Source organism: Petaurus breviceps, unplaced genomic scaffold, assembly GCF_028583685.1.
Source record: "Petaurus breviceps papuanus isolate PSGF00001 unplaced genomic scaffold, PetGlider_PUasm1.0 37, whole genome shotgun sequence".
Lineage (NCBI taxonomy): Eukaryota > Metazoa > Chordata > Mammalia > Diprotodontia > Petauridae > Petaurus > Petaurus breviceps.
In genome coordinates, this window is record NW_027186296.1 from 108,929,072 (window position 1) to 108,951,031 (window position 21,960).

A 21,960-nucleotide genomic window follows, 5' to 3' on the forward strand; every position below is an offset into this window, starting at 1 on the left:
CATTTAATACTCCTTTTCTGCATTTAAAAAACTATAAAGTTTTTATGTCCTAACAGTGGTCAGTTTTTTTAAAGGTACCATATGCCACTGAAAGGTGTATTACTTTCTATTCACATTGAGTTCTTTGTAGATATCTATCATCTAGCTTATGTAATATTATATTCACCCCTTGACTTCCTTCTTTATTTTTTGGTTAGATTTATCTAATTCTGAGAGGGGAAGATTAATGTCCCCCACTATTATGGTATTGCTGTTTATTTCCACCTATAATTCATGTAACTTTTCCTTAAAATTTTTCATGTTATAGCATTTGGTGCATATTGGTTTAATATCAATATTGCTTCATTGTCTATGATTACTTTTTTCTTAATGTAGTTTCCCTGTTTATCTCTTTTAATGAAAACTTTTAGTTTTAACTTTGAGATCATGATTGCTAACCTGGCTGTTTTTTTTTTTTTTTTATCAACTGAGACATACCTTTATGTTCTTTATTTTTATTTTTATTATTTATTTATTTTTTTTAGACAATCAGGGTTAAGTAACTTGCTCAAGGTTACAGGGCCAGTTAGTTCTGGGTGTGGTGCTGAGTATCTGAGCCCAGATTTGATCCCCAGGTCATCCCGACACTGGAGCCAGTGCTGTTACTTGCTGAGCCACCTGGCTGCCCCTTCTTTATTTTTATTTATTAACTATTAACTGTAATAATTATTAACTCTTTGTGTATCTCTCATATTTTTTTTTTTGCTTTTTGGAGGGCAGTTGGGGTTAAGTAACTTGTTCAAGGTCACACGGCTAGCTTGTGTGTGTGTGTGTGTGTGTGTGTGTGTGTGTGTGTGTGAAGTGTCTGAGGCTGGATTTGAACTCAGGTCCTGCTGACTCCAGGGCCAGTCTCTATTCACTGTGCCACCTAGCTGCCCCTATCCTATTCATTTTCTTTTCTTTCTTTTTTTTTTTTAAAGCAATTGGGGTTAAGTAACTTGCTCAAGGTTATACAGCCAGGTGTTTCTGGGTGGGTGCTAAGTGTCTGAGCCCGGATTCGATCCCCAGGTCATCCCGATAGTGGGGCCGGTGCTCTTACTCATTATGCAACCTGGCTGCCCCTATCCTATTCATTTTCAAAGTTATATTTCTAGTTGTCTATTTCCCTCCGTCCTATTTTTCCTCACTATTTTCCTTCTCACCTCTTTTTTCACTGTCCGTTCTCACAAGTTTATTTAATTCTTCCTACTTCCCTAATCTGCACGCTTTTTAAAAATCCCTCTTTTATAGTCCCCACCCCCCACTTCTTGATGCACACACCCTTCTAAAAGTCCTTCCCTTATCCTTTGCCCTTATTTCCTAGTTCTTTATAAATTTAAAAGACTTTTTTTTTTTTTTAAGCAGTTGGGGTTAAGTAACTTGCTCAAGGTTACACGGCCAGGTGTTTCTGGGTGGGTGCTAAGTGTTTGAGCTCAGATTTGATCCCAGGTCATCCCAACTCTGGGGCCGGTACTCTTATTTGCTGTGCTACCTGGCCTGATAAAGGGGCTAATTTTTTATTTTTTGGAAGGGGGAAGGCAGGGCAGTTGGGGTTAAGTGACTTGTCCAAGGTCACATGGCTGGTAAGCGTTAAGTGTCTGAGACCGGATTTGAACTCAGGTCCTCCTGACTCCAGGGCCTGTGCTCTATTCACTATGCCACCTAGCCGCCCCTAGAAGACTTTTATAGTAATTCTTCAGGATGTATATGTTATTCTCTCTTTAACCTGTTAAAGGGAGAATTTAGGTGAGCTGGGTAATTCCTGTCTTAATCTACCAGCTTCTTATTATATTATTTTGTAATCTACATCTCTCCATCTTCTGTACTATTTTTAATATGAAATTTTGGTAAAATCTAGGTTAACTATATGCACAACATTCACCTCATATACTAGTTTAATGATTATGTCAAAAAGTTAATTTTTTTGTATATGTGGGTTCTAGATAAAGACACTGTGCATGTCTTGGTGGGTAAATGCCCAAATATTAGATAAATTTGGTCATTACTGTATATGATATTTCTCTTTCTATAACTTAGTTCTTTTAGTTGCAAAAGAAACTCTATTCACCAACAGAGAAGCACTGTGTTATATTGCATGTAAGGCTAGGCTTGGGAGTCAGAAAGAGTTGGGTTCAAATGCTGCTGTTGGTATTAATTTTGTGAGCAGTTCACTTACCTTCAGTGTGCTTCAAGCCACCTTTCCACAATTTTTTATCTGAGTTGTAATCTGCATTGGTGGAGAGAGTTCTCACTCTGGGAGATCCCACAAACTGACTTTCTATATTGAATAAAGTTTGTTGGGAATCAGTGAATCATTTTAAAATTCAAGTATTTTTAATTTTCTTCTCTTTATACATTTTATGCTAGAGGCAATGTGAGTTTTGGGGGCACAGATATGAAAAGGATTTTCTGCTCCAAATATGTAAAGGTTAGTAAGAGTAGAGGGAGTTCTATAGGAGGGCAGTCCGGTGAAACTGAAAAGCTTTCCAGTTCCAATAACTTATGAAGACCTCATTTTGTTAAAAATATTCTGAATTTCAATAATATCAAAGTCATATTCAAAGGTAAACTTAAAACACGTTTATTTCAAAGAGGAGTATTTTAATTGATATTTTCACTGGCACAGATGATTAACCTGACTGTAAGTAGTTCTCTAGTTGTATAGAATCTCAGTAGTATAAATTATAACTATAATTGTTCTTAGAAAATTTTATTCTTGCCATATAAACATAATTTGCTTGTTTTTCTTTATGTATTGCATGATTTTCAGTCAGAAAAAAAATGCATGTAACTTTTCTGTGTTTCAGAAATTTTTTTCCAAAAAGAACGAAGGAATTGAAATCTGCTGTCCATAGTGCTCCTGGCTGGAAATTATTTGGTAAAGTCCCACCCAGAGAGAATCTACAGAAGGCTTCTAAAATTATTCAGCAGGTGAGACCTAATATATCCATGTGATTTGTCCCAACTTAACAGCAGACACACCTTTAGATATGTAACAGTGCTCTTATTTTATACTGTCCTTCCCAACTGAATTTCAGATCTATGTAATTATTTATATGAAAGAGTAATACTTAGAGAATAGGAATATTGCTTGTGGTGATACTTTGGAGTAAAAGACCATGAATATTTTTTCCTTTCTAAAATTTTGACAACTTAATTGGAAGAGCCAAGATTTGAACTCAACATTGATTTTCATGAGCCTAAATGAATGTTTTTTCCACTCGTCTACATCTGGTTTTTCATTAAACCCAGCCTTAGTAATGAGGATTTTGTAGTGTTTGGTGTTTGTGAAACCCTAATAATATAGTATAAGTCAAATATGACAAGACATGGTCAGCTGCACTTCATCCCTCTTTGATGACTTTGGTGTCCCAGGCATTCTTCCTAACAAGGGAATCTGAGCAATTACACAAACTCTTCCTAACGATTTGCAGTTAGTTAGTTTCTTAAAATATCCCTAATACCATATGATCTCAGTATTTTTAGGCTTACCTTTCAGTTCTATTTTCATTCTTTGTTTTTTTATTTTTTAATTTTTTTGCCTTTTGGAGGGCAATTGGGGTTAAGTAACTTGCCCAAGGTTACAGGTCTAGTGTTTTTGTGGGGGTGTTAAGTGCCTGAGGCCGGAACCCAACTCAGGTCCTCCTGACTCTGGGGCCAGCGCTTTACTCACTGTGCCACCTAGCCTCCCCTCTACTTTCATTCTTTAATATTGTGCTACTTAATAGTGAGACAATGTAGCCCTGAACTCTGGAAGCCATAGAATCCCAGGAGGCATCAGGGAGGGAGTAATTTGCAGTCTCTGAGTTCAAGTGATTTTTTTCAGAAGGAAATATAAAAAATGCATCTATAAGGGGCAGCTAGGTGGTGCAGTGAGTAAAGTGCTGGCCCTGGAGTCGGGAGGACCCAAGTTTGGTTCAGGCCTGAGACACTTAACACCCACACAGAAATACTAGCCATGTAACCTTGGGCAAGAAGTTACTTTAACCCCAATTGTCCTCCAAAAGGACAAGAAAAAAAAAAGCATCTATTTTTAATTATAGTTGTACTCTGATTTAACCCAATTCAATATGCCAAAATTTACCCAAAAGCATTAGTTACCCAAAAGTGAATTAGTCATTATTAAAATTGAAAAGAACTTTCTTTGTTATAAGATTCATTAACTGTTCCCTTAGTTGCTTGAAAGGTTCATCTGATTTCTCTTGGTAAGGGAAATTATTGGTATATGATTTTAAAATTTAAAGGTATTTTGGGGGAGGCAAATCTTTAAAATCATGGAGACAAATTGATAATTAAAGGTTCTTAAAACTCACTGACATTTTAGTAAAATTGTTCCTGATTAAGAAATTACTTAATGACTCTCTTTGACTGGCTGTCCACTCAGCTAAGTGATCCATCCAGGGATAAGATTAAGGACTTGGATCTGGATTTACCAAGGGCTTATTGTGCCAGCATTCTTTGACATGGGATACCCTGTTGTAAGTTTGTGGGTATATATTTTTATTCCTCATTGGAAACTGATTTGTAGTAATGACATTTCTCTACTCTAAATGACATGTATGTCATAAACTCTATCTGTATTTGTAGACAAACTGCATTCCTTTCATCAGCTTTTTTTTTTTCAAAAGTCAGGCTTCCACATTCTGTTTCTTGCTCACAGATTTTATATTAATGATTTGAGAATTATAAAACAAAGGACAACTCTCTTTATCTCTATCTAGACTGATTCATCCTTACTCAAATTACCTATTTTCTGTATGTGGGAAAGAGAGATAGAAGAGTTGCTAAGGGATTTCTAAGAAGGGCTTGTCTATTGGTCTTTTTTAAGTTCTTATCAAAATGGCACATTTCCTCTACTAACCTCCATTTCCAGGGCAAAGCTATCCTTTGGGAGTAATCTTTTATATGTTGTTGGCTTTCTTGTAGCTATGGGTAGAGATTTGATCAGTGAAACTGAATGACTTATACTTCTTGTACAGCAGATTCAAGCTTATGTTATGTATCTTTCATTTTTCTTCTTATGGACTTGAGAGTTCCTTTTGTTTGCACCAGTTAGGTGATACTAAGATTGAGAATATCCTTCTTTCTTTACCTTTCCCTCAAACATTTCTCCTTTTTCTTCACTTCCTGTCATCTCCCTAGTTGTACATCTTCCTTCTTTTTCATATATCTATCTTTCTAGACATGTCTTTTTCAGTTGATGGTTTTATAAATGGTTGTGTCCTCCTGTCTGCAGTGTAATGTGATAATTTTATCAGTTTAATAGGTATTTCCTGGGATTGAAGAGTTTGGGGGAAGAGGGAGCTTATAACTAAAAACTAATTGAAAATTAAGTTACCTCTAAAACAATCAAGAAGAGGAAAGTGAATCTGGCAAATTTCAGGACAAAGTTTTGTGTATTGAGCCCTTAGGAAGTGAAGAAAGCTATGATCTCAAAGAGAAAACAGCTAACGGAGATGAGGAATTGTCTTTGCTTTTCTGGAAAAGTGCAGTACATCCAAATATATCCATGGCTAGAAAACTGCTTTTTTGCCCTCTCATTCATGATCTCTTAATGGTGACAATAGTTAAAGGTAAAACTAGAATAGAACGAACATTTCATTAAATTTCTCTTAAAACAAATGCTTAAATGTTTAATGCACTAAATGTCCTTCTTAGCATGGCCTGATAGAATGCTAGACTTGGTGTAAGTCCTGCCTCGGTCTCTTACTGTGTAATACAAAAGCAAATCACATAACCTTTCTGAGTCTTGTTTTCCTGATATGTAAGATGGGGGTGATAATTGTAATGTCTCACTCACAGGGTTTAAGTGAGTTGCAGATTTATATACACACACACATACAAAGAAAACTTTGCAAACATTAAAACACTACTATATCAGTATAAGCTATTGATCTGTATAAAGTAAATGGAAAAAGTAAGATTTGCCTTAACACTGCATTTTTTGTACCACACAAGTCTGCAGAAACACACCTGATTCATAGAATGAAGAGTGCTCTTTGTATACTTCTCTCATGTACATTATACATTTTGTATTTTAGTTATCTTTATCTGGATCATATCCCCTTATAAACTGTGAACTTCATGAGGTAATTTGACTTATCTAAACTTTTTATTTAGTTGAATTAAATTGATGTGTATAGGTTAAAAATCATTTTAGTTTCTATCATAAATCTTATTGAATGGCTATCTTTATTTTAATAATACTACTTTAAGACAGTAAAATAGATCACTTTAAGGCTACAATAGAAACTAAAACCATATAATTTACTAACTTCTGAAGATTGATTCCCATATTCTACTTGTTAGTGTTATAATTATGAAGATTTTCATGTGTTTTCTCTTACAGGTGTGAAATGCCTTCTTTTGGCCTGTTTTTGAACTGGTTGGGTGATTCAAGTTACAAATTTCATCTGTTAATTATAAACAATACTTGACTAGATTAAAGTTCATCCAAACCAGGCTTTTGGTTTTATATGCAAATTAAAAGCTAAGAGTTTCCATCTGAATGTACCTGAGTAGTTGTGAGGATAACTTCAGATTAACTTGAAGATAATATACTTAGTTCCTTAGCTTACTTTATGATTGCACCTCTCTAACATTGGATTGATCTTGTCCTTGCTTTTGCTGTATTGACAACCAGTTTTTTCTGCAATCTCTGACAAACCCAACTTTTGTGTCTCTAAGCCACAGTTTGTGTACTTGTATCTTTAATGTTATAAAAACAAATTGAAAGTAGTGTCTACATGAAAAACACATTTTTTTTCCCACAATATTACTTTTGGAATAACTTTATATGTTCTGAATAATGTCTTGGCCTAGAGGTTGAAACAGTAAAATAACTGGTATCCAGAAAGCTAGTAATATTTCTTCTAATCACTAAATTTGATTTCTAGGGATGATTACTTACCTGTTTTCAGGTAAGGCATTGTTTCTGAAATTATCATTCATGGAAGTTATAGTATAATTATAGCAATCAGAACATGTTTTTATCCATATTTTAGCTTGTGCATTGGGAGTAATAGGTAAATAATACCATAAAAAATTCTAGAATGGTTTCCTTCTCTCTCTTTCTGTTGGCGCTTACATTGGAGGGGTCGCTGTCTCTTCACCGGCGCCATGCCCGCCCTCAGACCCCTCACGAAGCCTAAAATCGTCAAGAAGAGGACCAAAAAGTTCATCTGGCACCAGATGTGTCAAGATCAAGAGAAACTGGCGTAAACCAAGAGGCAATGACAACAGGGTATGAAGGCGATTCAAGGGCCAGATCTTGATGCCCAGTATTGGTTATGGAAGCAATAAGAAGACAAAACACATGCTGCCAAGTGGATTGAAGTTTTTGGTGCACAATGTCAAAGAGCTAGAAGTCCTGATGTGCAACAAATCTTATTGAGCTGAGATTGCTCACAACGTTTCCTCTAAGAATCGGAAAGTTATTGTTGAGAGAGCAGCTCAGCTGGCCATCAAGATCACCAATCCAAACGCTAGACTGAGGAGTGAAGAAAATGAGTAAAAAGCCTTGCACATTTTTATTTGTGTTAAATAAACCTGTAAACTACAAAAAAAAAATTCTAGAATGATCAAATATTCTAGTCAGAAAAGGTATTTTTATTGGTGCCTAAAATATTAGTGTATATATATGTGTATATATATATATGTGTGTGTGTGTATGTATGTATGTATCTATTGAAAATCAAATTGACCTTTTGTTGAAATATTAATACCTGGCAGAGTATCCTTATTGGCCTTTTAGAACAAAGAAGGGCTCCCAGGTTTGCCAGAAGAGGCTTTAGAGAGATTCTGGTAAAAAGAATCTTCATCTGATTGAAAGGCCAGTTTGGTTGTTTGCTAGTTGCATCAGCTAGCAGGGGGTCACTTTTATTTTTTTTCTGGTCCTGGACACTGGATCAGAATACTGTTGCTATTCAAAGGAATAGCAAAACCCTTGGGCCAAAAGGCCACAGATTTGCTTGCATTGCTAGTGAATCAGAGAGCCTTGATTGATCTTAGAATTCTAAGGTATACTTTTCCTTCCTTCCCTCTAATAATAAAGTTCTAGCAAAATTCCAGAGAAGGGATGAGCAATTTATTCTAATAATGCTAGGCAGATGATTGCCTTGAGTCTTATTTGTGGACTTTTTTTTTTATTCATTAGAAAGCTCCATCCACCTAAATCCCTTCCTTACTACCCATCATTAAAGTTCTGTCCTTCACCTAGACATCAGAACTTAACCCAGACTTCTACCTTTTTGCTTTATGTTCAAAGTTGCAGAAATAGTATGTTATAATCTTCCCAAATATCAGAAGTAATTCTGCATACCCCTGTACTAACTAACCATCCTTCACACAACCTACATTCTTCTCAAACTGGATTGTTGGCTATTTCTCAATTTCAGTATACTCTTTCCTACCCCCCTAGAATGCACTCTCATAACTCTACCTTTGAGAAATCTCTTTAAGGATTTGCTTCAGTGCTGCTTTCTCCATGGAGCTTTCCACAATCTTGACTAATTAAGTATTTTTTTCTGCACTTTGTCCAGGTCTTCCTTTTGCCTTATTGTACTTCATTTTGAGTTATATTCTCTGTTTACATTATATCAGTGGAAGATCAGTATCTAGAGTCTAGGTACTATGCAGTTTAAAAAATTTTGAATCCCCAGTGCCTTAATAAATGTTTGTTGACATCTGTTAGTCATGTCCATCCTCTTTATCTTTAAAAAAAATTTTTTTCTTAGGGGCAGCTGGATGGCGCAGTGAATAGAGCACTGGTCCTGGAGTCAAGAGGAACTTAGTTCAAATCCGGCTTCAGGCACTTAACACTTACTAGCTGTGTGACCTTGGGCAGGTCACTTAACTCCAATTGCCTTGCCTTCTCCCCTCCAGAAAGGCAAAAAATTTTTTTTTTCTTGGCAGACATCAACAAACATGAACATTTTACCCATTCAAAGAAGAACAGAAAAGGTTACTGCATATTAAACTGTAAAACTCTACTGTTTTTTTGTTTATTTTTTTGGTATATGTCAAGTTTAATATGGTAGATCTAATATGGCCTCTGACTCATTTTGAACTTCCTCTGTTCTTTTCTCCATAGGAATTTTTTTCAGTGATTGGTCAAATTTTTTTTTTTTAAGTATTGGCTACCATTACCCTTTAGTCCTTTCCCCAGATTTTCTTCTAACCAAGAGAAATAAAAGCTCTCTTTTGTAATGAGTATAATAATGCAAAATAAATCTATACAGTTATTGTTTGAAAAAGTACATATCATTTGGTTTCAGAAAAACCTGGGAAAACTTACATGAACTAATGCAAAGTGAATTCAGCAGAACCAGGAGATCATTGTACACAGTAACAACAATATTCTACAATGATCCACTATGAATGACTTAGCTATTCTGATCAATACAATGATCCAAGACAGTTCTGAAGGACTTATGATGAAAAATGCTATCCACCTTCAGAGAAAGAACTGGAGTCTAAATGCTGCGGGTTTTTTTGCTTTCTTCATTTTTTTTTAATTTGTGTTTTCTTTTGCAACATGGCTAATATGGAAATAATGTTTTGTGTGACCACTTTATATCAAATTGCTTATCTTCTCAAGGAATGGGGAAAGGGAGGGAGAGAATTTGGAATTCAAAACTGAAAAGTGGCAAATTTTTTTTTACATGTAATTGAAAATTATTTAATTGGAGATCGCTGGGCAAAGCAGAAACGGGAGGGGCCCAGATTGGAGCGAGCTCTGGCTCGGGCATCTCGAGGAGCCATGGGGGAGGGCGTGCCTGCGGAAGCCGCGGAGCGCGTCTCCGTCTCGGTGCACGCAGTGACAGTGGTGACGCTACTGGAGAAGCTGTCCACCATGCTGGAGGCGGTGCCGGAGCGCCAGGGCGGCCTCAGGGACACCGTGCGCCGCATCCAGAGCGGCCTGGGCTCGCTCAGCCGCAGCCACGGGCACACCAGCAACACGCTGGCCCAGCTGCTGGACAAGGCCGAGCGCATCAGCACGCACGAGGCCAACCACGCGCTGCTGGTCGCCCGCGGCCAGCTGCAAGTGCAGCTCTTCAAGGAGGAGGCAGAAATCCCAGCCAGTGCTTTTCAGAAGGAGCCAGAATCCACAGAGCTAGAAGAGAAGGAACTAGGACCAGAGGCGCCAGAAGAGCTGGAAGAAAGGGAGAGCTCAGACGAGGAGCCAGTGGAATCCCGGGCCAAGCGGCTTAGGCATACAGGCCTAGAGAAGGTGCGAGCCTTCGCAGGGTGCTGGGCACCCGAAAGAGCAAGGGCCCTGCCCCACCTCCACCCACTCCTACCACGCCTCCTTGATTGGGCCCTAGCCAGCGTGTTCAAAATCAGCCTGAGGCAGGGTAGTGATTGAAGCAGAGCCAGGGTTGGAACTAGAGACACAGAGGAGCCTTGTGGAAGAGCGAGAGAGCCCTGAGGCCAGGGAAACTCTGATGCTTCAGCAAGAGGGTACTGCCCAGTGCTCCATCCTGCCTGCCCACTTCTCCTGCCTTTTATCTTTAATGGCACCATCAGTTGCTAAGCAACAGAGCCCAATTACCTATAGATCACCTTTACTTAAGTAAAGGAAGAACCCTACCTTTATCACTCACCTCACTCCCAAACTGAGACCTCTACTCCAAAACCCTCCAATCCACCCTATTTTAAACCTCAGAGACAAACACTGTCACCCTCCCAAGTGTGCTCAAGATTAATAAACTTATTTCACTAAAAAAAAAATTTATTTAATTAAAATATGGGGGAATCTTTTAAATTAAAAAAAATATATAATCTGCCTCATTCTGACCTTTATTGCCTCTCTGCCAAGGGGAGAGAAGCATAATTCTTAATAATCATTGGTTATTGTATTTACCATAGATCTTAAGTCTTTCACAGTTGTTTTTTGGTGCAGTGTTTTTTTTCTCTTGGTTTTGCTCGCTTCAGTCTTTATCAGTTCATACAGTTTTTCTTAGGTTTTTCTGAGTTTGTCCCTTTTGCTGTTTCTTGTGGTGAAATGATATTCTTTTATCTTCCTGTGGCATAATTTGTTTAGCTTAATAAGACAGACAATCCATTAGTTTCTAGGTTTTTTTACAATTTTTTTTAAGTTGCAAAAAGTAGTTTACTATAAATATTGTTGTCCATTTTGGTCCTTTTCCTCATAAATCTAGTAATATCAATTGGGCAGTGGGTATATACTCTTAGTGACCTTTTGGGTATATTTTGAAATTTCCTTCTAGAATGGTTGAACCACTTCACAGCTCCGCCATGATTGTATTAGTGTGCTTATCCTCCTGTGGCCTCTACTACAACATTCATTTCTCTTTTTTTGAAATCTTTGCTCAGATGATAGAATTGTTTTGTTTTCTCTTGATGCAAGTCTATTGATTTGCAGGTTTTTTCCTTATGGTTCTTAATTATTTGCTTTAATTCTTTTGAAAATTACTTGTTCATATGATTTGCTCATTTATATAATATGGAATACCACTTACTCTGTTTAAATCATTCCCTATATGTCATGAATATAAGACCTTTATCATAGAAATTTACTACAATTTTCCCATTTAAATGTTTCCCTTCTAATTCTAATTGCATTGAATTTGTTTGTGCAAAATTTTTTCAGGGTTTTCTAATCAAAATTATGCATTTTACTCTCTGTGATCCTTTCTAGCCCTTATTTGGTCAAGAATGCTTCCCTTTTCTACACTTAAAAGATATCTTATATCCTGATCTCCAACTTTGTTTTAACATGAACTTTAGTTTTTAGGTCATATGTTCATTTGGAACTTATTGTGGTATATAGTTTGAGATGTTGGTATATATCTAATTTCTGCCAGACTGTTTTCCAGCTTTCCTCTGTTTCTATCACATACCTTATCCTTAACCAATGTAGTTTGGAGTCCTTGGATTTGTCAGCACTCTGTTACTATGGTTGATTGATTCTGGGTCTTTTATACCTACTCTGTTAAACTTTTTTAAAAGTATTTTTATCATGAACTTAACAAAACCAGAAATGATCATTTGGAACTACATAATAGAGCAGTAAAAGAATGAAACATGAAAATGCAACTTTTTTATTATATTTTTTATAACTTATGGACATAGGGATAACATGGTCAGACCTATGCTTCAGGAAAGTCACCTTGGAGGTTGAGTGGATGGATTGTAATAGAGAAGATTTGAAATATGGAGACCTATTAGAAGACTATTACAGGGGCAGCCAGGTGGCTCAGTGAGTAAGAGCACCAGCTCCAGTGTTGGGATGACCTGGGGATCAAAACTGGGCTCTGATACTCAGCACCACACCCAGAAATAACTGGCCATGTAACCTTGAGCAAGTTACTTAACCCTGATTGCTTAAAAAAAAAAGACTATTACAGTAGTCCAGGTATGATATTATCACTACCCTAAATTAGGGTAGTGATTTGTGTGGGTAGACAGGAAGGAAACATATATGAAAGATGTTAAGTGTAGAAACAACAAGACTTGGCAGCTTATTGGGATGAGTGTGAATAAAGAGTTGAGGATAACACTGAGGTTGCAAACCTTATGACTAAGGGTAATAAGAATTTTGAAAGAGAGAAGGGCTTGGGAGGAAAAATAAACAATGAGTTCTGTGTTAAATGTGTTGTATTTGAGATGACTGAAAGATATTTGGTATGAGATTAGAACACAGAAGAGAAGTTAGGGCTGGATGTGTAGATGTCTGAATATGCTTCATAGAGAAGATATTTGAACATGGGAGCTGATGAAATCACCAAGTGAAATGGTTTAGAGTGAACAGAAAAAGGGGCTTAGGACAGAGCCTGGACAAGGGGTAAGGAGTGGGGACACTCATAGTTAGTGGGTGTGACCAGGATGAAGAATGCAGCAAAGAGGAGAAGAAAGAGTAGAAGTAGGAGGAACATCAGAAAAGAATAGTGTTTTCAAAACTTAGAGAAGAGATGGTATCCAGAAGGATAAGGTGTATATCTCCACTGCTTAGCACAGTGCTTGGTACATAATAGGAATTTATTGAGTATTTACTGATTGTGTCAAATGCTACAAAGAAGATGAAGTTCAGAATGGTGAAAAACTATTAGATTTGGCAATAAAAAGATCATTGGTAACATTGGGGAGAGCAACTTCAGTTGAATAATCAAGTGGGAAGCCATGTTGCATAGAGGCCAGAATCTAATGAAAACAGATGAATAAATTTTTGTATGTGACTGTAATGTTATGTTACTGTGCTATAAGAATTTATGAAAAGGATGGTTTCAAAAAAAACAAGGAAAGCTTGTATAAACTTCTGCAGACCGAAGGAGCAGATTTATATAATTTATATAATACCATCAGCATTACAACTTTGAGAGACTTAAGAACTCTGATCAGTGCAGTGACTAGCTATGAGTATAGAGGACCTATAAAGAAGCATGCTACCAACCTCTTGATAAAGGGGTGATGAATACAAGTGCAGAATTAGCCATCACATTTTTGAGTGTGGTCAGTAAGGGAATTTATTTTGCTTGGCCCTCAATATTTGTATAGAGGTTTGGTTTTTCTTTTTCGGAGGGTGGGGGGAACTTAATATGGAAGAATAAGAAAATAAATGCTTGTTAACGGAAAATAAGATTTTAAAGAAGTTTAAAAATAAAGTATTTCAGACAAAAGAAAAAAAATCAAGTCAGAGGAGAGAAAGTAGAGGCACAAAGTATAGATGGCTTTCTTAGGAAGCTTAACTATAAAGGAAAGGAGAGACCTAGGACAATAGCTAGCAGTGATGGTTGGATCATGTGAGGTTTTTTGTTTTTAAAGGATAAGCAAGACATGAGTGTATTTGTAGGCAGAAGGGAAACACGCAATGAATAGGGAGAGAGAGAGATTAGCAAAATGCAATTCAGTAAATATTTATTAAGTGCCTATTCTATGCCAGACACTGTCCTAAGTTCTAGGTTATGAAAAGAGGCAAAAGACAGTCCCTGGCCTAAAAGACTTTACTGCCTAATGGGGGAGACAACATGCAAAGCAACTAATATACAGAATAAAAAGAATTAACAGTGGGAAGACACTAGAATTAAGAGAGATTGGCAAAGTTTTCCTGTGAAAGATGGGATTTTCAGAGAAGATGTGCAGAGATGAGAGATGGAATTTCTTGTTCATGGAACAGTCAGGAGACCAGGGTAACTGAATCAAAGTATGTGGTAGGAAGGGATTAGATTATGAAGGACTTCAAATGCCAAACAGAGCATGTGATCCTGGAGGTGATAGGGGGCCACTGGAATGTATTAAATATGTGTGTGTGTGGGGGGGGATGGGTGTTATGGTCAGACTTGTGCTTTAGGAAATTCACTTTACTTGGTTAGTGGAGGTGGAAGATAGATTGGGGGCTGGTGCAGTAATCTAGGTGTGAAGTGGTGATGAGTGTCTGCACTGTAGTGGTGGCAATGTCAGAGGAAAGAAAGGGATGTATTGGAAAGCTTTTGCAATGGTGAAATCAATAGATCTTGGGAACAGATTAGGTATGGGGTGGGGTTGAGAGATAGTGAGGCATCCAGTATGATTCTTAGGAAGCCTGAGGGACTAAGGAGGATGATGTTGTCCTCTCCAGTAATAGGGAAGGTAGGAGGGAGAAAGGATTGGGGGAAAAATGAGTTCTGTTTGGACATATTTGATTTAAAATGTCTTTTGCACAAAAAGTTAAGATTACAGAGGATTTGCCTTGACAAGGAGAAAGATGTACCTCTTTATCAGACTAGAGTGAAGGAGGAGAATGGGGAGATGATGTCAGGGATGTGAGAGGAGGAGGAAAGGAGTTCTCTGTGCAGGTCCTCATTTATGTTAGTGACCTAGGTGTGATTTTCAGCTGAGAGGTTGGGAGGAGGGGGGTCACTAGAAAGGCTTTCGCTAGAAAGAGAAAGTTTAGAATAGCTGGTGTGGTGAGTAGGATTGTGAATTGATTAGGGGAAGTGTAAAACAGTTGCCTTGATGCAATGAGGGCCAAGTTGAGATTATAGCAAATTTGTGATGGCCCCAGTCGGCATGGTTTTGTTATTTTCTATATCTGTTTTTAGTAGCAGAGGAGGAAGGGTGGGCTTTAAAAAATACTGAATTTTAAATTCTTATTCTCTTAATTTAGTTTTTTATACATTTTTATAAATCTTTATTTAATCAAGGTATTATTTTTGTTTGCATATATTTGGGCCAATAATTTACTTACATTTCATTTTTGTGAAGTATATTCCTTTCTATTCTTACTCTCTAATTACTGGAGTTCTATCATAGCAAGTTTTTCAGAAATTTTATTCATGTCCTTCTTATTTGTCTTTTATGGTTTGCCTAGTCTGAGAGGGATACATTGAGGGCCCCAACTATTATAGTTTTGATGTCTTTTTCTTATTTTAATTTGATTAAATTTTCCTTCAGGTTGTTAATGCTATTCAGTGCAAATAGATCAAATATTAATATTTTTCATTATGTTTCTTTTAAACATAACATAGTTTCCCTGTTTATCTCTTTTAACCATGTTGATTTTTACTGTTAACCTTTTTTGAAATTAATTACTTCCCCCTCTGTTTTATATTTTCCTGAAGTATAATAAAATTCTGGTTTAGCTCATCAGTTAAACACTGGGTGAATCTTTATATTACAAGAGTTTCTTTTAAAATATATGTTGTTAAATTTTACTTCCTAATACATTATACTAGTTTGCCTTATGAATGATTTCATCTCATTTACAGTCACTCTTATGATTGTTAATTGTGTTTCCTTTCATCAACACGTCATATCCTTTTTCTTTTGACTCATATCCATTCTTGGATTGGGATTTTGGGCTTAAGTCAGTGTTCTTGGGGTTGGATAGGACATATTTTGTCCTGGTCCTCTGTAATTTGCATGTCACTTTGTTGTTGCGTCTGGCAAACTAGATGGCGTGGCTGGTCACTTTCCTGGTTGTCCATTGCTGGATTCTGACCTAAGCAGGGCTGTTTTCTTCTTCCATGATCCTCTCTCAGAAGTTGATTTTTAACCCCTGTTCTAACTGTGACTGGCTCAAGTGGGATGTTAGAGATCAAGAATAGTCTTAGGCCTCTTTCATAACACTACCCAATCACCCTCACACTTATCCTGAGGTTTTGAGTTGATCCTTTCACTTGCTGTGATTCCCACTGTTCTAAGGAGGGTACAACTTATCCTTGTCCTCCTATTCTGTTCCATTCTTATGTTCTGACAGGGCAGGACAGGACTGGGATTTGGCTTCTGGTCCCTGAATATTAGAGCTTGAGCTGGCTTGTAACAGATTCCACATCCCTCTTCCCAACTCCTCACAACTGCCTTATGTTGACTGCCTGCCTGCCTTACCAAGCCTTATGTAGTTCTTTTACCTGCCTCTTCTGGCTTTCCTGGTTCACCTTAGTTTGCACTGGCTTCATACTCCTCATTTCTGCTACTCTTTTTGTCAGTCAACTAGAATTTATTGGTCACTGTTCTGATTAATATGTGGCAGGCACCGTGGCAAACATTAGGAATACAAAAAAAGGCAAAAGACAGCCCCTGCTTTCAAGGAACTCACAGTGTAATGCAGGAGGTGACATGCAAAGCAGTTATGTGCTGATGGCTCTGTACAGGTTAAGTGGGCAATCAGCTCAGAGGGAAGGCAGCAGCCTTAAGAGGGATTTTGCAGAAGGTGGGACTTCAGCGGAGACTTGAAGGAAGCCAGGGAAGCTAGTTCTCAATTGGATGGATAAATTTAATTTTGGTCCCTTTTGGTTTTTTCCTTATTTCTCTTTCTGTGGTCCTTTCAAGTATTTGTTAGAGTTTATGAGGGAGAGATGGACTTTTTTTTTTTAAACAGAAGTTTTCCTTTCCTTCCCTTTTCTCCAACTTTTCTTCCTCTTGCTAATTGACTGTCCATTCCAGATATCTAAAGAGTTGGTTATAATTTACTTAAAAAACAAAATAAATCTGAAAGAGTCAAGTAAACTATAATTGGCCCATCTGTTCTTCCTCAAACACTGTATTCCATCTCCCTCCTCCCTCTTTTTGTCAATATACGTTGCCTACCATTCCTGGAATGCATTCCCTCTTCATATCTTCCTCTTAGAATTATTAGTTTCCTTCAGAAGCCATCTTCAGTTAACTTTCTTGATCTCTCCAGCTGCTTGTGTTTCTTCCATAAAATTACTTTGTATTTACTTGTATATATTCTGTTATAATAATAAAAATACTAGCAATAGCTAACATTTGTATTGTACTTTAATGTTCCCAAATGTTTTACATATTATCTCATTCTATCCTCATGATAACCCTGTCATTCTGTTATTCCCCCATTTTGCAGATGGGGAAACTGAGGCTTACAGAGGTTAATCTAGGGTCATTCAGCTTGTGTTTGAGGCAGGATTTTAATTCAGGTCTTCCTGAATCCAAGTCCAGCACTCTCATCTCTATTTTGTTTGCTTTTACATGCTATTTCTTCCTTGATAGAAGAGGCTTTCATTTTTGTCTTTTCTATCCTTACCACCTAATAGTACCTTGTGTATAATATTTTACTAATACAGCACTTAATAAATACTTGATATTGGTTGTCTTTTGGCATATATTTGGTGGATCATGATGTTTTCAAAATAACTTTCTCCCTGTTTTCTTCCACTATCCTATTTATTTAAGGGGCAAGGTACCTTTAATTGCTGCTCTTAGAAGTCTCTCCTTGACTAAAGTTTATATGAGAATCTCTGGGCACTCTTTCTAGTACTCCCCATATTTTCAGAAAACTGTTGCTTAGATAGTCTGCCTTCAAGAGTGTTTTTCTTTGCAGTCATATAGCAGTTATTGTCAGCATGATCTCATTCCCTACCCTTAGTGGTCAACTACATCATCAATTCTTTAAAAGGTGACTTTTCTCAAGAAACCTTAGTTACTTATCAGTAACCTTAACTAAGGGAGATGTGTATTATTGCTGATGTGAGCTCCCTACCTATTTCTCAGAATTGAAATCTAGACATTTTACTTTGAACATCTTACCTTCTTTTCTGATCTTCGAGTGGAAATGGAAAACTGGAAAGATGGGTGTCTGATGAGGAGCTGATGATGTCTCATGTGGATTATCCTCATCAGCTTTTTCTTTTCCTTTTCCCTATGTCTTCCCCTCCTCTTGTTACCACCAGCCAATTTAGGAGATTGGTGAAAATTAGAGAGAGATTGTTGGGGAAAAGAGAGGGACAGAGTAGCAAGTGCTGAACATCCCCATCCATCCTAATGCGATAGACTTATTCTGCCATGATGAGGATGATAGAGGATGAGAGGAGGAATTCTTAGGTTTTGCTGGGCTTTGTAGTTCTGAGAGGATAAGGGAAGAACTCCCCTAGATTTCATAATGGGAATCACAAATGGAGTTCTTTGTGGTTCTGGGGCAACTGTTAACATGTTATAAGTCAAGTATGTTTTCAAACTATTTTGAGTCATATAGTAAGTCATAGTTCAGTGTATCTGGGATTTCTCTTAAAAAGAAAAACTGCAAGATTATAGTTAAATATCACTTAACAAAAAATTAATGGCAACACAAAATCTGTACTTTATATGATTTCATTGTGCTTGCTTCTGATTCTCATTGTACTTCTTACAGTGGAAGAAGGCAATGATTTATGCACCTGGAATTCATTTCATTTATGCCTTACATTTAGAAACCTTGTGCTTAAACTAAAATTTTAATGCTATAATTGTAAACTTCAGGTTTTCAAATTTGTGCATCCAATTTGGGGTTACAAATACTGTTTGGGGTTTGGATTCCTCATTCAAGGCCATTTGCCCAAAATCCTTATGTAAATCAAAAGATGAGATAATTTTGGCAATCCCTAGTACTTTCTAGTAGAGCATTGATTCTATCCTTATAGTATGCTTTTGATTTCATCAAGTAGTTCAATTTCCCATGGGCCACACAGAATCTGATTTTATTGCCTGGTTTGGGCATGCTCAGAGACCAAATCTAGTAACCCTATTTAACACAGCTTCTACTGCATAAGATTGGTTGGTTGGTTGTTGTTCTTCCCTCTTGAAGAGGACCAAAATGACATCGCTATGTTGGAATAAAGGTACAGTGTATTTGATTGTGGTGGATCAGACCAGTACAAGTTTAAAAGGCTCTACCACAGGTCAGTCACACAGAGTCCACAGGAATTGTCTCTAAATTTGTGCGTGTCACATTTCTTTTGAGTTACTGCAATTCTGCTTTGCTCATAGAGCACAGTGCTTTCTTTGATGCAGTTATGCCATGCTTGGGAGGTCCTTTGCCAGTGTCTCCCATGTCTCATAATGAATACTGGTAAGGTGATGGTCTGTAGAGAACACTGTGGAAGTGTTCTGCCCATGTCTTCAGGATCATGTCCTTATTACTGATCAGTGTGACTCCATCAGGGCTGAGTAGTTGAGATGTCCATACAAGCTACAGGCCCTTCAAAAAGTAGACTCCCTCCAACTTGGATATCTCTGAATTTCCCTGAAAGAGTGAATTTAATCAGATTTGCAGGTAAGGGGAAAACCAAGGCCATCACAGAAAATATTCTCAGTAGGAACTTACATTCATGGGTTTTAGATACGTATATTTTAAAAATCTGAATAGTAGTACCAACTCAGAGAAGTTTCTTAAAAAATATGGGAACCACTTTTTGGAATTCTTGGTAACTGTAATAGGTTGATTAGTTTTGCAGATACATTGTGATCCAGGCCATTCCAATTTTAACTGCCTTAGATGCACTAAAAAGGTAATAAATTTTTCTCTAAATTGGGGAGGGTGGTACTTTGAATTTCTTCTATTACCATTTTAACCCTAGGAGTAATTTCCTTCTTTGGAACAGGCCCCTAGGGGGAAACTTGGCTTGTACTAGTTCACACAGGTAAGAAATGTCTGGGACAGGATTTGAACATAAATCCTTTGGCTCCTGGTAAAGTGCGCCATCCATCCATTCACACATCCACATGTACACATTCTATATATAATGCATTTTACCCTAAAAAGTGAATATGAATTGGAGGTGGGGCTCCCTGACAAAGTAGAACAAGAGATTATTGTTTCAAAATTAAATGTTGAATATGACTTATTTTCAGCCTCTTGGAGAGCTGGGGTCTTTGAGGGTAAGATGGTGATTGTTGTTTACGTGTAAATTCTTGCATAACTATTTATATGACCTTGAACCCCTGGCCCTTAAATCTCAATTGGTCACAGTTTCCTTATCATTTAAATGAGGGGTGTGGACTAGAAGGTCCCTGAGATTTCTTTTAGCTCTACTGTTCTCTGCATTTATAATGTTGTAAGACTGGGTAAAATGACCAGAAGCCCCCACTGGCTTGATGACACTGTAGGAGGCCTCCCTAGATTGTGTAGAGTCATTATAGAGACTTATCATCAAAGGACAGAAGGATTGGAAAAATTTCCAAGAGAAGGATGTCTAAGAGGAAGTATCCTAGAGAAGGAGTTAGGAAAGCATCTTCAATTCTACACTTTCAGGTAAAGGGGGAAGAAGAAAGAGAAATGTATAATAAGGAACCAAGGAGATTCCCAATAAATTGGTATGGGACATAACTACAAAGATAGTTGTTTTGACTGGAAAACTGAGAACTAAAAAAGATAGTAGGGAGGATGGAGACTAGAAAGGGCCTTGCCCCTCCACAAATAAAAAGAGAGCTAAAAGCAGGAACCATCTAGTTTTTACTAACAGAAATGTAACTGTTAGCATTAGAGTGTGAAAGCTTTGGATCTGAATGCCAAGAAAAGATGAATGTTTTCAACCTGTGTCGGACTGAGTTTCCTTACACTTCATGTACAATTTAGTTAATTTTGTGTGGTTTATTCTTTGAAATCCCCTCACACTGGAGTAAAGTTTAATTGTTCACTTGAACTGTATGTTATAGGCCAGAGGTTCCCAAACTTTTTGGTCTACTGCCCCCTTTAAAAAAAAATTACTCAGCGTCCTCCCTGGAAATCTACTTTCTTTAACCTTTTAACATTTTAAAAAATCTGCATCATTTCAAAAAAAAAGATACATCTTAAATTTAATAATTTGTTGTAAATGTGTTTTTTTCTTGCACTGAAATTTTGATGACATGCTATTGTGTCATGTAACCGTGTAGTATCATATTGTAAGCAAGTCATCATATGCACATATTACTGTCGATGTATGCTGAACTTCCTAATGGTGCACAACACACTCAACCTGCCAATACTTGCTTATTAAGACCTGTTGGCAGACTTGAGCACTGGTTATAACTTGTATTTTGTGTATTTATTTGGAAAATAATGTAATCACTATGACTTTAACTGTTACACAACAGATGAAACATATATGGACAGTTTTGCAAAATTTTCTTCTCTTCTCTTCTTATGTTTCCATGGCTCCCTTATTTTTTATTCAACAGCCCCCAATTTCTCCCAAAGCTACTGCCACTCCCCTGGATTATTCCAGGACCCCCCAGGGGGTGGTATCACCATCTAAACTGACATGGAGATGGTAAGAGAAAGTACATCAGAGAATTTGGAAAAGGCTGGGCCGGGTGGCCTGGTTCAGGAAGGATAAATGTTTCCATTGTTTACCTTTGAATGGTAGCAGCTAAGACTTAAATTGAACTTTTTTCCATTGATAGAATGATAGGCTGTATTGCCTTAACTTACCAAGCCATATCTCTTCCAGTTGCCTTCTATATCCCTTGTAGGTGTGGGAATTCTGAAACTTATTCTAATAACCAGTTTCCCTGTTAGCTGATTTTACTTTATTATTCAAAGCAACTTCTCCAATCAGGTGTCTTCCTGTAGTTGTAACCCACTTACAATTTTTACAGTCTGTTTTTTGTTAGAGACTTTTCTGTGAGATTGATTTTCTTTGTTTTTTACTCCCTTTAACAAAGTTACAGAAAGATAATTTACTTAGAAAAAATGGTCTGAGAATTCCATGAGCATTCATTCAATTGAAGTTGGTTTTCTTTGAAGGA

General features: G+C 37.2%; 1 protein-coding gene and 1 pseudogene across 1 annotated transcript in view; both read left to right on the forward strand.

Annotated features, from left to right (window-relative positions):
• Positions 1-21,960, forward strand: part of TBC1D12 (TBC1 domain family member 12) — a 140,137-nt gene that overhangs the window by 48,315 nt on the left and 69,862 nt on the right. Inside the window, exon 2 of the mRNA XM_069099274.1 lies at positions 2,826-2,949. Coding sequence (XP_068955375.1) covers positions 2,826-2,949 — 124 coding nt within the window. The remainder of the gene's footprint in view (positions 1-2,825; positions 2,950-21,960) is intronic.
• LOC138169633 (caveolae-associated protein 3 pseudogene) lies at positions 4,027-10,721 on the forward strand (annotated as a pseudogene).